This window comes from Rhinolophus sinicus, chromosome 17 (genome assembly GCF_057876585.1).
Source record: "Rhinolophus sinicus isolate RSI-liver-muscle chromosome 17, RSI-T2T, whole genome shotgun sequence".
NCBI classification, from domain to species: Eukaryota; Metazoa; Chordata; class Mammalia; order Chiroptera; family Rhinolophidae; genus Rhinolophus; species Rhinolophus sinicus.
In genome coordinates, this window is record NC_142517.1 from 154,142,501 (window position 1) to 154,161,120 (window position 18,620).

Genomic DNA, 18,620 nt, shown 5'->3' on the forward strand with positions numbered 1-18,620 from the left:
ACAAACTGACTAATAGATAAACATTCTGTGTGAAAGTAAATAGCCTTAAAGTATACTGCCTTCACATTCCATTGGTCAGCTCAGTCAGCAAAGTTTTCCATACTGTCACTGATGTTCTAAATATTTTGGTGAGAAACATGCCAGAAGTGTAGAGTATTTCCATTTGTGTCACACATAAGGTTATTATGAACTACCTCTTGAATTTCTATTGATACTTCTGAAGTAGTTTCCTTCACTTCCTTTTTGTCCCTGTTGGAAATGTTACTACAGTCGTGAAGAAGAGAATTAGGGGCTGTTAAGTGGACTGGCTCAAATCCCCTAGCCAGACGGCAAGGAATTTAGACTGGCTCATTACCTTACCTTCATTAGTAGCCTTCTCCAAATTCTTAGCAGTCACAAAGAGGCCAAGAGTATGAAGCCCGATTACTCAGTTGTACTTTCACTGATTGCACACATTCACTACTGAGGATGTGGTACCCCACCCCCACCCAAGCTCCGGAAGCGATGGCCAGAAGAGTTCATTATTAGCCTAGTCCGTAGAAGAGCTCATAATGCTGTCACGCAGAATCAAAGAATCACAGGCGAGCACTACCTACTCAAAGGTCAGCCTTATCTCCCCCAACGTATCTCCATTTCGTCAGCATGCCCAATTTCCTAAGAAATCAACTCCTAGAATTTGTGAGGCTAAGTGAAATTCACACACAACTTCGGCTTCTGCCTAAATACATGGATTTTTGACCACTCATGTATCAAAGTAATTTTTAAGTCATTTAAAGCTAAAAGCCAATATGTATGACTTTATTTTCAGGTTTATAGACAAGTGTAAAACATAATAGTGCAGTCATATTTTTGGCATTAACTCTTAGTAGCCACAAAAAATATGGATCAATATTGGATTTTCCAAAGTTGTCTAAATAAGACTGAGTTTCTCAAAACTTGCCAGTTGTTTTCAAGTGAACACAGCATATTGGCGGAAATGAAATGTAATGTCTAAAAGACAGAAAATAGGTCAGCACTGTGCAAAAGTAAACTTGTCAGTGAGATCGATATGAACCTACAAGTTAATAGGGATATTAGAATCTCCTTACAATCAGGGGTATGCAGGGTAGAGCCAGAACATACTGTAGCATTTATTCACTTGTGAAAAGCAGAGCATGTACTTAAATATTATTTTTTGTATCCTTAATGAAAGGCACAGCTTTTTAACATGGAATATTTATATGTAAGCACAGTTTTAATTCATAGCATATCATAGTAAATTAAATTCTGATTCATTTGCTCAGTTTTTAGGAACATGAAAAATAAAAACTAGGAGTAATGATCAGGCATCATAAAATATCAGAAATATCATGAAGTTCTCATTAGCTTTCTCTATGTTGTGTTTCAGGGAATTTGACATTGTGGATGAAATCAGTAAAAATATTTGAAGGAAAAAAAACAATAACAGAAATAACTTTCTTGGGGCTTCCCATTACATTTATTTAAAATTTTTAAATGTACATCACTTTTTGAATACATAAAATGCCAGTGCTTTGCAACAGTTTTGTTACTGCATGTCTCAACTAAAAAAAAAAAAAAAAAAAAAGGAAAGAAAAAAGTAACAGGAAAAATACATTCAAAAAAAGACAGGCTGTTCTGCTTATGTACGGGCAGTGGCTTTGGAAAGCTACAGCCTACACTGTGTCTGTTCAGAGGCATTGCCGAGCATCTGTCAGCTATCAATGAAAAGTTGCACATAAAGCATTAAAGGATACAAAGAACAACTTGGTGGGGATCAAGAGAGGAATGGGAAATTAAGAAAAATGCCACATATGCTATTGGGGTGTGGGGCAGACTTAGGTAGAAGTAAGAGGGAAGACTGATGTATCTGGAAACTAGATTTTATGAGAAAAGATGGAAGAAAACAAAGTAACATGTTTGGCAAGCAATTGTGTGTGTGTGTGTGAGTGCGTGTGTGTGTGTGTGTGTGTGTGTGTGTGTCCACTTCCAATATCCTATTTTACTTTCCAAGAGAAATGTACTTTCCAAGAGGTAGAAATGAAGCGGGAGCACTACAGCCCAGAAGATTTCAAAATGAGAAGCAAAATTGCACTAACGAGAGGAGTCAAAAAGGAGAGATGTAAATGTTCTTTGTGGATGTATATAAGTTGGTTGGTTTTTGTATTTATTTAACTACTTGTTTGTTTGTTTGGTTGGTTGCTATCTTCTGCATCCTATCCTATCAAACAGCATGGCAAGCCTATAAATTAGATTAGTGAATAGAATGACACTATTCCCAGCAGTTTTAAGCGAGAACTTGCAAACCACCACCACCACCACCTATGCAGTAAAACGCAGTCCTAGATTTTAGGTTCTGTGACTTTCAGGGTCCTAAACAGGTCTTGTGGCTGACTGTTCTAGACACTAACACAAACTGAATAAGTAGCTTTCTATTAACCAGTGTACCTTTTAAGAACATTTTCACTTCATTATCAAGGAGCAATGTACGAACTCTTTCACTTACTGACATAAAGAATTATTCTGCTCTGGTCAATTCCCCATAATTAGTAAAAGAACCTTTTTAAAAAGAATCCTTCCATTTCTACTTTAAATTGTAAATAATTAGTTGTATCACACGTCAGTATATTTCTGGATACATTCAAAGTAATTTTCCTTGCTATTTTCCAATTTTTGAGGTAAACATACATTTTAATATAAAGTAACATTGAAGCCTATCCCATTACTCTCAGCAGTACATAGTGCTTTCAACACATTCCTTTGAGGTACTGTACAAATCACAATCGCTTTCCTGAGTTTTTGCAGACAAGAACATTAAAAGAAATGAACTGCAGAAATTAAGGTCCAGATTACCGTTACCCTGTTTTACCTGTTCTTAGCTTAATACTGCAGAACAGACAGGATTGAGGAATACTGTTGCTCTTAAAATGGCAAAAATCTGGTTTTCTGTCATAAACACAACCATTCATCTCTTTAGTCCAATAATGTTTGAAGTTAAAGCTCTTTATATTAGCACATGCCACCAATGTAATTGTGAGGCAAACAAAAAATAAAGCACCACTCCAGGCACTTGACAGCAACTAAATCTCGAGAACAGCAGAATGGAATCAACACACGAGGTTCATGTCCTTCTGAAGTCAACACACTTGCACCTTGCTCCTTGGTGAGTGTTGTCTAGCTTGAACCGAACTGAGCATCGGCAGATGCTTTCTGTCATCTGGGGCTTTCAAATCAGAAGCTCTCATTGGATTCATTTTTCCTCCAAATCTACCCTGACTCTAAAGATTCAACTTAATTGTCGTCTTCCCCAGTACCCTTTGCAATTTAAACACTACTGGAAAGGGGCTCTATACCCTATGTAGCAGGTTTTATGTGTGTGTGCCAACATTCATTACACCTTTTTTAAGAAGTTATCACTGACTGCAACCAAACATTTTGTTCCATTCAACATACATATCAAGTTCTTTTTGAGATATGCTAGGCTGAATCTTGCAGAAAGCATTTTCAAAGTCTTGATATGTAACGGGCCTCAACTGGCTGGGCATAATGGCTGAAAGGTCTGTGGCTGGCATGGCGTGGAGGGGGCCCACCGCGGCTTCCTGACACAAATGAGCCACGTCTAGTCCAGAAAAGCCTTCTGTGCGCTGGACGAGCAGTGCAAACTCCTTGTCATTGAGACAGTAATTGTGCTGTGAGAGCAGTTGTACTATTATCTGGTGCCTCGCTGTGCTGTCAGGAAGTGGGATTAAAAGTCGTTTCATGAAGTACCTTCGAAGAGATTCATCTATTTCTTCTGGTTTACTGGTGGCACAAATTACTACGATTTGGTCCTCAGCCGATGTTAGTACAGTGTCCAGTTGCATCAGAAATTCGGTTCTCATCCGACTGACTGGACTGTGTTCCTCACTCACTTGAGAGGAGAGAAGCATGTCAATGTCACTAACAAAGATCACCGAGGGCTGGCGACACCTGGCCACAAGAAAAGAGGCATGGATGATTTTCTCTGCTTCTCCTAACCACTTGGCAACTAGTCCAGAACCAGCGATTTTGAAAAATGTGGCCCCCAGCTGACTAGCTATGCATCTGCCCAATAATGTTTTGCCTGTTCCCCGAGGTCCAAATAAAAGGATGCTCCGAGGTAAGGCCGTCAGTCCACTGAACGCATCTGACCTCAACACTGGCCATAACACCTCCTCCTTAATGACAGCCTTTACTAGGTCGAGCCCAGCAATGTCATTCCAGTCCACTGGTGGTCCTTGGGTGATAATCTCATTGGTTACCAGGTCAATGAGGTGAGTGTCAGTATTCTTCAGTTGCTCGTCCACAGAGTGGTTGGATGAGGTAGCTGCACGGAGTCCAGGGCCTTGCATTGGGTGAGAGAGGAGCTGCCTGTGCTCGTCCCCATGCTCACTCATTACGGGTGACGTGTACTTCCCAAAGGATTCACTGGATCTTGATCCCAATGAATTTTTAGCAGTACTGTAGGAAGGAGGGGTCAGAGCCCTACTGGACTGGCTGCTGAATTTTCTTTGCTGTTCAGAGGACATTAGCTGCTTCGTTGGCTTAAATGCTAAGGATGATGTTTCAGCATTTCTGTCAAAACCATTCCCCCGATTTGAGTTTGAAATGCTGTTGTCGGGCATTCTGTACATAGGACTCTGTGTAGATCTCTGTTGGCCATAGCTGTAATTTCCATAACTGGAGTCCATGTCTCCTTGCCCTGCCATATAGAAGGCTTTCCGTTTGAGAGAACTTGCCGAACTGTTTGTCAGGGCCGAGGGTGCAATAGGTGTCAAACCGTGACCCTGATAGGTGTAGCCAGGAACCGTGGTGGGGGGCAGCGGTGTAGGGGCAGGAATTCCTGAAGGCAGGTATGCTGAAGGAGGAGGTGCACCCCCAGGGCTGTACCCGGATCCCACAGCAGTCTGAGGAGGATAGCTCGCAGAGGGATAGCTGTAACCGGAGAGGTTCGAAGTCCCATTGTAGCCCGGGACCAGGGCTGGTGGCGGGGGAGGTGGTGGTGGTGGCTGCAGGAGCCCAGAGCTATGCAAAGGAGATGGATGAGGTGAAGGAAGTGCAGGTGCCGGTTGGCTACTGTAAGTAGAATGCAAATATGATCCGTTATATCCTGGGGCATATTCCTGAGAGGGCAGCCCTGCGTGAAGACTAGGTACGGTGTGGCTTCCACAGGTACTACTTGAATAACTGGGTTCTGTCAGGTTGCTGGCCACCCCAGGAGAGCTCCCTATACTCGCAGAGACATCTGCTGGAGGGAGGGCTGAACTGACTCCAGCTTTGCTGGCAGTGATAACATCTGGGACACAGTTCATGGGATACACAGCTTCTGAATTCAAGGAAGGCTGCCAGGGTTCGCTTTCATTTTTTCGACCATTCACTAGCCCTGATGGTGCATCTGAGTAGTTGCTGAGGACAGGTCGGTCCACAGGGCCTTCCAAAATGCCAGAATACTTCTCTGCGTATTTTTTTAGTAGGTTGGATGCAGTCAGAGCAGATATGTCATCATTCGCCCAGGCGTACTGATAGGTGCGCTGCAAATGACCTCTATAGGCTTCAACTTTATGGGCAGGAGACCGAGTGGTCGAAGTGATGTCGAAGTGCTGTTCTGGCCACTGGGCATGCTCCGGCGTCCACTGCATCTTCAAGCCTACAGATTTTGGGGGTGGGGGGGAAAGTTAAATTACTTAATATTCATCAGAACTGATAAAGCTTCCCCCAAAACTTATTTTGTTACCTATTATTTTCCACTAATAATATCAACATTATAAAGCATTTCCCTAGTTTATAATACCTGCTATGATCTCTGTACATAATACGTATACTTTAAAATGGATTCAATTTCAGCCCAGTATAAACTGAATTGAAATGAAAACTCTGTAGAAGACCTATTTTTTTTGTTTCATTTTTAAGTGATAAGAACATTTATTGCTGTTAAGCCTATCAATTGTTTTGCTACACGCAGAGAGAAATACATATATATGTACACACACATTCCTGTCAAATTATAATTCAGTCATTGGTTCTTACAATAAAATATGCATACATTTTAAATATCTAGCCAGTTACAGTATTACACATGTACAATATCTCGATATTCTCTCTTCACATCACAGTTTGTTTTATATTTTAACCAATATAAAAATGAGACACAGCTGACAGATCACATCTAGGATACCTCTCTTATTTGGTACTGAACACCTAGTTAGCACAGTATAATGCTCCCTGCACAGAACAATATGACACAGACATAGCAGGTCATTCCATAATCCAACTCTCATCTAAAGTGGTCCACGACAGTTTCAAATCTGCTTCGTGGAGTGCAGCAAAGCAATCTCCCAGGCAGCGCTCCATCGCTTTCATCACACAAAGCCTACAACTCGGTATGAATTACAACTGGCTCCTTTCTGCCTCTCAGTTCTGTTGTTGAGTCTGAAAAAAGAAACAAGCATCACTTGTCTGTCGGTCTTCCAGCTAGCATTCTCCCTCCTTCTCTTATAATCCTTCTCTCTGTCTTACAGCCTCCAAGTTACTAAGAGGAGAGAAACACACACACACACACACACACACACACACACACACACACACACGGGGTAGAGAGAGTGTGGGGGGAAACAAGAGGTGAAAGGGAAGATAAGAATAGAGAGAATGAGAGAATAAGAAGACAATCTGGATTCTAACTACATTTCTATGGGAAGCAGTGTGTGGCAGAAACTAAAAGAGTACAACCAGATAATGAGACGCTATGGGTAATTCTATTATCTGCTAGTTACTAATTGAAGCAAGGTGACATGTAGCAAACTATAAAATAAGAGTATTTTCTCATTTAAGAGAATATACTAAGCAGTTAGAATCAGAGACTCATTTGAATTTTACAGTTTAAGGAGACCTTAGAAATTACCTCATTTTACAGATTAGAGAACCAGGACCCAAAGGGATTTACAATGTACCCTCGAGGACTCTCATATAGTTAGTTACAGAAGAGCACTGGAACCCTGTTCTATTTCCCAGTGCTGGCTCATCTCATTCTAATCTCTGCTTGGTTCAAACACTTCCTATTCTGGTACTGCTATATTAAGCAGGCCTCCTTAATCTCCTTTGTATTACCCAAAGTGAATTTTGCAAACTGTCTTGTGCCCTCTGGCGGAGATTCTTTGATAAAAAGGAGGCCTGGTCTCAATGAAGCATCTGTGGCATCAGCTCCCTTCTGAATTACCCAGTCAATTTTGACAGCTCCTACCCCCTTCTGCTTTCCTCCCTCAAATGCTTTAGCTCTTCATGGCCTGACTCTGGCTTCTGACATGGCCAGCTTTGACTTACTGAGCTAAACCGAACACAGCACAGAGTTTGGTAACAGAATGGCATGTTGATTCCCTTCTGACTCCCTCTTCCTTGTTTGCAAAACCACTGCACCAGACACTGGAAGTTAATTAGCAAGATGATGCTGTGCTAATTGTGTTAATTTACAAGGTTTTAGTCAAAGAGAATCATGCCAGGGCTGGCACTGCTGTCATGCTTCTGACTTAATGATTAATAAATACTGAAAACAAGGTGGGAAGGATTGCAATAATTACACAATAAATGAATAAAGCAACAGGATTCATTTGCAAATATATTTTACTGTAGTTGTACTCATTTGCATTTGGATTTTTAAAAATGATCCATTTAGATATTCATTTGCAAATCCCCATCTCAGTTAAATTAAGTCTGAAAGCTGCACAGAATAACTGAATTAAGCTTTACATATGTTTTTTCGTAAAAATATTAAATACCTTGCTTCTCTTGTACCTGCAACAGATTCTATTTTCACTTCCCATCACTCCCCCTAAACCTTCCTGTTTCTCTTTTCAAGCTCTGTCTTTTAAAAACAACCTCATCAAATTGGGGGGAAAAAATGCAAAATTGGATGAAGTGCAGCTTGCATCAAATCACTCAACAGAAATTCTGGGTGTGAGTTCTAGGAAGAACTAAAGTGATATTCCTAATTGTTTCTGCTTTCTCAATCATTATTTTTTAAGGGGGAGGAAAACACACCGCAAAATGGGTGAAATGACCGAAACCACAGTTAAAGGGGAAAAGATGCAATTTTAATGAAGTAGCATTTCAGGAATCATACTTTCATTAAATTCAACTGGAAATTATTAAGAGCAAATCACCAGGAACCAATCGCAAGTAATCAGTATCTAAATTCTTCTAGTGTCATGGGATTTACTTCGAGCCTTATAAAAAGGAGAGAATATTAATGTGACTGTAATATAGAACTGTCTAAAAGATCTACAAATTCATTAGTCCTGTAAGTTATTTCCAGGGAATTTCTATTAGCATTTTTTTTTCTTTAACAGATTATCAAAACACAGAGTTGAGAAAATAACAACACCCATATGCTATGAGTAAGACTTAGATTAGATAGATACAGAAGAAATATTTGAATAAATGTCTTGATTAAAGTTTCAGAAACTAATTTAGGAGTCACAGGCAATGTAGTTTACCACAAATGCAACACAACACAACACACACATACGCATTTAAGGATATGACTTCTTTCAGTTATCCGAGGTAAGCCACTGTTGGCATTAGTTAACACATACATAACAAAATTCTCATGGGGGGGGGGACTGCTTTAGACTTAGAATAGTTATTAAAAAAATAAAAATCGGGCAACCTTCCACCTTTATGGGCTTAATTTATTTTCCTTGTAAATCATTTATAAAAATATGCGAACAATTATCTTATTTAAGTTATAATCAATATAAATCACAGGAATATAAAGTTTAAATAAAGTAGGCTGTTTTCACTGGGTATTTCTGCATAGTTTAGCAAAACTAATTAAATTTCACAAGATTTCTATTTCATCTGAAATTAAGCAAAGATCCTATCTATCAGAATTATTTATTTGGAACAATTACTGGATACGACATTGCTTTTGATTCTCATGCTATTTTTGGATGTCTTCACTAAGATAATTGAAAGTTTATTTATTGATGCATACTAAATAATAATAACCTTAGCAGGGCTGCAAAAGGCAAGATTGAGCTTTGATTAAATAAACTTAAGGGAACAGAATTATTCACATCCTCTGAAACACAAGTACTTAGCCAGTGCTTAAAAATCATTAGTATTCTTTGAAAGTGTAATTTAATAGTTTACCACAAGCTAGTTTTCAATATTACTGGGAGCTAAAGAAGCTAGTGTTCAGGAGATTGTCCTGGCCTTTTTCATCTGTTTCTGAGATTTTAATACTAATTGAAAGTAGAACCAAACTTGTTTTTGTTGTTATTATTGTTCTGTTTATTGGTGGTGCTATTTCTGATGTGAAATGGATGAAAAACGTAGAGTCAAGTGTTCTCTGAACAAGAAATCATGCTCGCTTTGATTGTATCACTGGTATCTGTGAGTAGGAAGCAGCACGTGCATGCCACGTAGCTTGGCACAACATAATGAGATGAGTTTTAGAAACAGCTTTCCTATGGTTTCCCTTTAGAACATGAAGAGAAAAAACTCAGAAACAATACTGTCTTAACATTATTAGGAATGTGACTCCAGAACAATAACTCCCACTGCTGTTTGGATAAAGCTTAAATGTAAAACAGTAGAAAGTTAAGAAAAATAGTTTTTAAAGATAATTGAAGAATTGCTCCAAAACATTAGTTTTCATTTTTGAAAGGAGCAGAGAATTCTTAATACAGCTGGCAAATTTCACAATGCAATGTTTGTTTTTAAAATGTGTAAATCAATAGAAAATTACTTTGAAGATATTTTCACCTGTGTTAACATGAGAATGACAGATTCTACAGTAAAAAGCCTGAGCATTTTGTTATTTCATTGTTATAGGATAAATTTGTGTGTATATAAATGAACAAGTCTGTATTTCCCATAAAACTGGACCATTTGGATAACATTTTCCATTGTTATCTTTACTGACCATTTCATAACTTAGGTTTAATTACTAAAAGTTGCTGCCTCATTGCTTTACTTCCTCCATGTTGCTCTTTATTTTGAAATGAAACAACTGTGGCATCTTTCAAAATTCTGTCTCATGTTCAAAATGATAAAGAAACTCTTGTATAGAAAAATGAAGGATATAAAAACAACTTTCAGAATGGGAGGAAATTGGAAATAAAAGACTAAGCCTTCTAGAATCTATTTTTAGCACACATTCCTGGAAATATTAATCTGAGGCACTCACTACCCCACCCCCACCCCTACCACACATATGCTATTCAGCAGTTCATCAGGTCTAAAAAAGCTGTTCTCTTCTACAAGGTTCCCATGGGGTAATTCTGGCTGCTAGGGACTTTGCTTCATTTGTAGGTTTTCTCAGACGTCCTAAGGGCAGGAACCTGAGGCAAACACCTGTAGGCATGGCAGGCTTGCTGGCTCTAGGATAGTGGCACAGAGTTCCCCAGGCCTGCAGGATGGACATCACTACACCCATTATACTCCTTTGGTCTACTGGACCCCGAACCTTTCATTATTATTTTTTAAAATACATATTTTAAAATCTAATACCATATTTACCCAGGTTTCTCTCTAGGAAACAATCACTACAGGGGTGAATATACCAAAGTAATTTTCGTTTCCAGTCTCCTCAGCCTAATAATGCAACAGATTCATCATCTCCTAGGTAGGAAATGGAAGAACACATAGAGCATTCAAAATGTCAGGTAGAGAGTAATAGTAGCAAATTCATTGGCTGAAAATACATGTTTCTGTAGTGAAGCGCCTTCCGAGAGAGGGCCTGCAAACTTCCTGGTACTGAAAACTAGCACTATGCCATGTCTACTTATCATTATTCTTCAATGGGAGTGATGGCCAAACGAAATCTCTGAGCAGACTAAGCAGCATTCTCCTTTTGTGTACCCACGCTCATAAGCCAAGAGGCCAACACAGCAGTATTTAGTATTACTTGAACTAACCCATTTGATCTGAAATCTTCCACAGTCCATATCCTGATAAGTCTAGCCAGAAAATGTCATGTTATAGCTAAAAGAATAGCAGGAGAAAAGTGAGGGGAAGAAGCATCAAAATTACATTCTCTTTAACCTAGTTAATTTAGTTCCATCTTCAGAACACCAAAATTAGAAGTCCTTTATAAGATGAATATGATGTCGGGACTTTTAATTTAGTCAACAAACTAAGGGTCCACTATGTAAAGCTTTGTGGTTCGATGCTAAGAAGTTAAATCAAGGGAATCTGTCTGTTTTTGTTTACTAGGCAATGAAACTCTTCCAGCTTTCTATCTTCTTTATAATTTCACCTTCTAATTTCTCTACAATTAGACTGTTTGATTTTAGCGATTAAGAGAACTTTAAAGTGACATACTCCTCAGTGCAGACAGCCTCAGTTACAGCTTGGTACTTCACTTACTATATGGTATGCTGTTGGCTTGAATACTGCTTTGTCTAACAATGTGTTTTATTTGGGGACATAGCTAGATTGTTGGGATAGAAACTGGAGAAAACATAAAGAAGGTTCTAGAATTTTGTCTGAAGAGAGAATATTCCAAGCTTGAGAATCAGACTACTGGCTTTGCTCATGCCATCGCTTATTTGTTCTAATCCTGGTGAACTCACTTAAGCACATCATACTCACTGTTTTCAGCTACGAAACGTGGACAGTAATGGTATAATATAATACTGGATTGTTATTAAGATTACCAAAAGTGATAATATTTGTGAAAATATTTTGTAACTGAGAACAGCTACGTAAATATTTTTTTGTTATTCCTTTATTTTGAAAAAAAGCTAGAGGTGCTTTAAACACAAAACAAAACTGACTAGACAGATAAAAGTACAATCACTCTTAGAATTTATAAATCACTTTTTCTTCAATCTCAGGACAGCTACAAAAAGGAAATTTTCCTGTGGGAATGTTGGTTATAAGAAAGGAATAGAAATTCTTTCATATTCAGCAAAACAGAGCGTGATCTCTTTAATCAAAAAGGTGTCAAAAACTCAAAATGTTTTCAAAGTATTGTATTTATTTTTAATGTTATTTGTAACTCAACGTTGTAGAGACCACAACTAAGAAACAAAGTACTTAGAAGTTTAAATCAGTTAAGAATGATTTCAAAATATGCAGTCTCAAACTAAGATATTATAATTATACAGCAATGCTGTGAAATTATTTTTCTCTTTAAATCACACTTTCACACCTCAAGACTCCAAATTATAATACATTTTGCAGAAAATTACTCTCTCCTCCCATTCTATCTTATTTGCATAAGGCAACCTTTTTTAACAATCATAAAGGCATTTCTAGCTAAATGGTCCTTAGTAAATATAGTTCTAATACCTCACCCTCTAACAGAAAAATTGCCACCTGACAGTCTGAGGGCAGCATACAGCCTACAACCACGTTTTGTTTGGCCAGCACAGGGTTTAAAATCAGTCAACTTTATATAAAATAATCTCTATTTCCATATTTCTCAAGACAGGCTGAACGATCTCACAACACTAGATCTCATTCTTGCCTGGCAACAGTTGGATGACAGCAAGGACCAGCTGCCCTGCGGACATGGCATGCCCTCCCCAGTGTGTCGTAGTGCCCCCACTCCCCATTACAACATCAGGTATTTTTATCGTACTTATTAGTCACATAAGCAATTGAATTTATATGACTTCCCTGTGAAGCTTCAAGCTCCAGTTTTTCTTCACTTAACTATATTTTCTTGAAAATTAGCAAGTATAGTGCTCTGAAAAAAAAAAAAAAGCAGTCCGTTTAGAAGGAAAATTTCCAAATGGTATTGATTATATGCATTCCTGACCTCTTAATCAGGGCACAGGGAACGTAATTTTTTTTTTTTTCTTTTTGATTCAGTGTCATTAGTACAACAGTATAGAATGATAATGATTTCTTTAAAAAACTGGTTTCCAGATTGCTGTGACTTTAGTATTTCCCCCTTTGCGCTGATTTACCAGATACTTTTCCTAGCTGTTTTCCATATGTCAATCCCCACCATCCTTAATATGCTCCTTTGAACCTCCCATAGGTTCTGATACCACAAACCAAAGCTTTATTTAATAGTAAAGCATCCCTTATTAACCAATCATGAACTTCAGTACAACTTTTGAGAGATTAAATTACTCTAAAGTTATACTTGCTATTTCTTATGGAAAACTGTTGGGTGGATGGTATCTGGATAAACAAGTGACCCTGTACCATGTGTCATCAATTGGAGTTTAGGCAGAGCCTGTACTCAATGTCACAGGTACCATGACTCGGACTAGAATGGTATACACCCTGTCCTTCAATTACATTTGTGGGTAGCCTATGATCTGAATCAGTTTCCCTAAAAGGCATTGCATTTTATTCACAGCAACAAAATATTCACTCACCAAAACATGACCAAATATAAAAATGACTATTTTGCCAGTATTGCATATTGAGGATGAAAATTGGTATGTGTGGGTCTGGAAGGTTATCATTTGTGACATGTAAGACATATCTAAGAGATGGTGTGCTTTTATGAGGATGAATGCATAGGCACTATGCAAAGCAAATACACGGGTGAAAGAAAATATCACTTTTAGTCCACTGATCTTATATTTAGCACATGATCAGGACAGACATCCTATCACTTAAAGAAACAGAGGAAATCATAATCATAATTCAAAGACTTATTTTATTCCCTGTGTGTGTGTGTGTGTGTGTGTGTGGGGAGGGATCTTAAAATTTCCAGTAATTAAATCAAAGTATTCAAGTGAACATAAAATCACGTTCATATAAAATTCTTGTATTTTAAAATTACAATGTAGATTTATGTTGTTTTTTGGGGGTCAGAGGTAGGTTTTACAAAAATTTATATGTAAAACATTTTGAATAATAATTTAAATCAAGTAAAAACAGTTTTCCAAAAGTCCATATATATCCTAAGACAATTAACTCACAAGAATACACAATCATGCATATACATGGAATTTAAAATATATAAATGATTCATACTCAGAATCTTAGTATTTAGTGTCAGGTGTCATCAACTGTTGCAAAGGAAAGAATCTGAGAGTTAGTAGGGAAGAGGCTGATTTTCCCATGTTAAGTCAAATGTTATTTTGTTTATTCTATGAGAATCATTTTAGACAATTTATAATCAGTTTAAATAGGGCTTTGTAGTTAACCTTTAAAGCTGTTACTTTATGGCCTTTCATTTTTCATACAGTCTCTTCCTTTTTTCCGCGTATGTTTTTAATCCATTAAGGCCATCTACCCTTCCCCCCAGTTCTTTTTGTCATACAAAGATCATCAGGACATACCCCATATGTCCATGGGGACTGCCATTGCTAATGAATATGTATGTGCTGTGTCACAACAGAGCATTCCCCTTGTTCTGCAGCATCAACCCTTTTATGTGTGTAAATAACAGGTGAGCTGTAGTGCGCAGGGATAAATGGGGTTAACACAACCTGAGGGCCCCATTCTAGATGCATAGCATCCAGCCTGTATGATTGATCCAGAAAAAGAAATCCAAATACCAAAAGTATTGTGCATTCTCTATGTGCTTTGAGTTTTTATTTTTAAAAAGTACTCTGCATTGATAACATTACCATCGTTCTAAAATCTGATGTTATTCCAATTGATTCTCAAGATACTGTTGTGCCCTATAAAATAAATGTGCACTTTTAATTAACACAACCAGCCATGGTACCAACTTTGAATGATGATATGGATGGTTAATTTCCTTCGGTCACAATCCTAAAATGTTATGTTAATCATTATGTGCACATATAGCTATCTGTAAACAGTTATTTGCGTGCGTGTATTCTATTTCAAGTATATAAATTCAAAGTTCAGTTTAGTTATATTTAAACTGAACTATATTCATTTTCGCTCAAAACATCATGCTGACATGGGTCAATAAGCAAATTCAGAAACTCCCAAGCCCCATGACCTTGTATAAGACGGAATTTGCATCCATCCTTTTTACTGTGCTTCTTGGGAAGCTTACACTAAAAAGACAGTTTACATAAAACAAAATAGGTAATTAAGGCTGCTTATTTAAAATTGAGGACTCTCATATAAATTAGACAAAGGAGTAATTATATTATTTACATATAAGTATACAACGCTTCAACCATTCTCCTTAAAAACTCTTTGCTTAAGGTGACTCTAAAATGTACAAATATCCTAGATAAAATTTGTTTAGGTTATTTATGCATTTTTCTCTTTTTGGCAATTCATGCATTAATTTTTAATGCAATAGCAAAATAGTGTCTTGGACTTTGATAAAAATATTCTATAGTCAGGGCTGGGTGACATAGTGCATTAATTCAGCGTCCTTCACTCCTGGGACCTGTGTATAATTTAGTCCAGCCTGAAGAAAATAACTTTGATCTGAAGGCAGTAGCAAAAGCTACATATGAAATGAGTTTTGGTAGGTTTAGTGTTGTTTTTCCCGTATGAGACGACATCTGAAGATAAACTGCTTTAGAATACAATCAACATGGTCCAGGATTAAAAGTGAAGAGCTCTTAGTAACAGCAAGTTTCCTCATCTCTCCATTCTTTCCCCACCTGACTCTATTCTATGCTCTGGTGATATAAACCTCAGCACCACCTATAATTGGGATGTTCTAATTTCCAGATAAACAGAACATTGTTAAAGTGCAGTGTGACAGACAGTCTAGTCATTAGTATAGTTGGCGCTTCCGTTTGTAAAAACAAAGAATGCTGCATAATGAGACAAGCAGAAGAGAAGATATTAGCACCCTCACAGAAAGTGGCATTTCCTGTCCTGGAGGGGGTGCCCAACAACCTAATTCTCAGGGAAAGGCTAATGACCTAGGAGAGACCACAAGTAAATAAATTGTTTCTTCAAATTCCATCTTGATTGTGTTCTCTATGACAATATTTAACTGCACAATTTCATCTACTGTTATGACAGACAATGCCATTACATTAAAAAATAAAAATTTAGTCTTTGGCTGATTTGAATAAAATGGTTGATCCAGTGGCATTAACCACATAAAATATAGATCACCCTTCTTCTTCTGGTTCCACAATTAATTTCAATCCAACTCTCTTCTGTTGTGAATAAACAGGGTTTACTTTGGCAGTTAAAAACAAAGTTGCTCTCCATACTATCAATAGAGTTAAAACTATATGGATGTTACTTCTACCGTGTTTCCCCAAAAATAAGACCTAGCCGGACAATCAGCTCTAAGGCATCTTTTGGAGCAAAAATTAATATAAGACCCGGTCTTATTTTACTACAATATAAGACCAGGTCTTAAATAATATAAGACCGGGTATAATGTAATGTAACATAATGTAATATATAATAATATAATATAATATAATATAATATAATATAATATAATATAATATAATATAATATAATATAATATAATATAATACAATACAATACAATATAGTATATAATACTGGGTATAATATAATATAATATGACTGGGTCTTATATTAATTTTTGCTCCAAAAGACGCATTAGAGCTAATTGTCCGGCTAGGTCTTATTTTCGGTGAAACAGGGTACATGGTCTAAATAAACTATTCTACAATTTTACATTTCTTATTGATGATCATGGATGATTTTATTGGCCTCTTTAGTTATGGATAAGCCCTGGTATTCCTTAACAATTTTTTTAAAAAAGGAGATTTTTCCAGTCACATGTTTTAAATTAGCAGATAATTTGAAAGAAATTTAATCCCATATTCACTAGTTTTAGTTGCATATGGTAAAAAAGTAAATAAGTCAAATTTTTCTGCTACTTCTTCAAATCGTTTGCATCCTATTTACACAAAGGCCCTAAAGGAAAACCAGAACCCTGCGGGTAATACATGTAGGATACACAGTAAAATCAAATTTAGGTGCCTGTATGTGTGTATGTGTGTATGTAAGTGTTATGTCTGTAGTTGCAGAAAGGATATAGAAAAAAATGGGGGAAAAAGACAGAGAGAAGGGAAAGAGATTTTTAAAATTGCTTTTATCCTAAAAATGATCTGCTTTACTAGCTTTATTACTAGCTTTATTATTAATAATCTCAAAGTGCATCATATTTTTATCAAAAGTAAGCATTACTTAAGGTTTTCTTTAGCTATATTTTTGTTGTTTGTGGCATGAACATAGTCATATACCTCAAAAAGTTTCCATACTATAAAGGTCTTCTTTATGATCTCAAAATACACTATGAACACTCGTTTTCTTTAGTACTCTCTTTTGAGGTTTATATGTGTAAAGGTTTCTTCAAAAAGGAAACCTAATAACAATTTTATTAAGTACTGACACAGTTTTCTCAATCGCATACAAAAAGAAAAACACTTATTAGAATCATTTGCAATGTAATATTTTTAAAAATTCTTGAAAAGCAAGTAATTAAAATATATAATAATTGGGTTACTTAGGAATGCACCCTGATTTGTTAGTTTAGAATTGTTTTTGTGTTTTCTATGTAAAAAAAATAAACAAGCAGAATGAAGAATTCATAGAATAAAAGAGTCATAGATCTAATTACACTCCTAATCACTAAACTGGCATACCTGGAACTGGTCTCCTTATAAGTAAATCTTTTGAAAGTATCAGAATACCTATATGAGCATTCACTTACATTTGACTTTCAGTCTTAAGGCCATTACATGATCACTTAGCTAACTTGTAAAGTTTTTAGATGAGGATGGTTTATTGTGACCTACTTTTTGTTGTTGTTAATGCTTCTACATCCAGCCATTGTTCTCATATATTACCTTAGAAATTATTTTATCCAGTTCAGTGTCAAATGATATTATACTTTAAAACAATCTATTCAGAAAATAGAGCATAAAATAGTGGATTGCATCCCTGGCCACAGCTCCCAGAAGCATTAAAATGTTACTAGAGGACCTGAATGACAGCAATGACAGCTTAATCACTAAGAGGCTTTTTACATTAACCATTTTTTTCTTTCAATTTCAGCAGTAATATTCAGGCATGATTTAATAGAAGGTTAGCTGTTAACTGCAACTAAATAACATACTTTTTAAAATATCAAAATCAAGTTTAGTGTCTAACGAACGTCCCTTTTTGCTTTCTAAAATATTAGTGCACATTCATAGAGCTTGGCTTCTTTTTATCCCCTCCCAATATATTTTTGAAAATTAGTCTGATAATTAGCATGCCTAGACCAACAGTATCCTGTATTGTTATAATTTTAAGTAGAAGATCCATGGATAAAACATAATTGAAAGGTAAACCTATTAATCTGGAGAATAACTTCCACAAACTAAATAGGAATGAATCATTTTTGAGTCTCCACCTCATTTGCAGCTTTATATTCCTAAAGGAAATAAAAAAAGCAGAGAGAAACTAAAGGTGACCTTATTTAGACATGTTAGTCAAGGTAGCCTTTGCTGTTTTTAAGCAAACATGAATGTGACTCCACTTTGTCCACCCAGTTTTCCAGTGTGTAAATTGGATGATGACTTGAACAATTCACTCTTCATTAGTGAACTGTGGAAAGAAATATAGAGGTGGTTTTTTATTTTTTAAACTCTACAGTGTCTTGTAGCCAAATTCCAAAGCATCAAGGAAAAAAAAAATATTTATATATATATATATATATATATATATATATATATATATATTTTTTTTTTTTTTTTTTGCTAGACAAACTGTCGTAAT

At 36.6% G+C, this 18,620-nt stretch overlaps 1 protein-coding gene across 3 annotated transcripts in view; it reads right to left on the bottom strand.

Annotated features, from left to right (window-relative positions):
- FIGN (fidgetin, microtubule severing factor) overlaps positions 1-18,620 on the bottom strand; it is a 124,693-nt gene that overhangs the window by 3,435 nt on the left and 102,638 nt on the right. For all 3 annotated transcript variants that reach the window (XM_019727309.3, XM_019727308.3, XM_019727310.3), the window contains one exon: positions 1-5,662. This exon is cut by the window's left edge and continues 3,435 nt beyond it. In XM_019727309.3, coding sequence (XP_019582868.1) covers positions 3,411-5,654 — 2,244 coding nt within the window. In that variant the 5' untranslated portion in view covers positions 5,655-5,662 and the 3' untranslated portion in view covers positions 1-3,410. The remainder of the gene's footprint in view (positions 5,663-18,620) is intronic.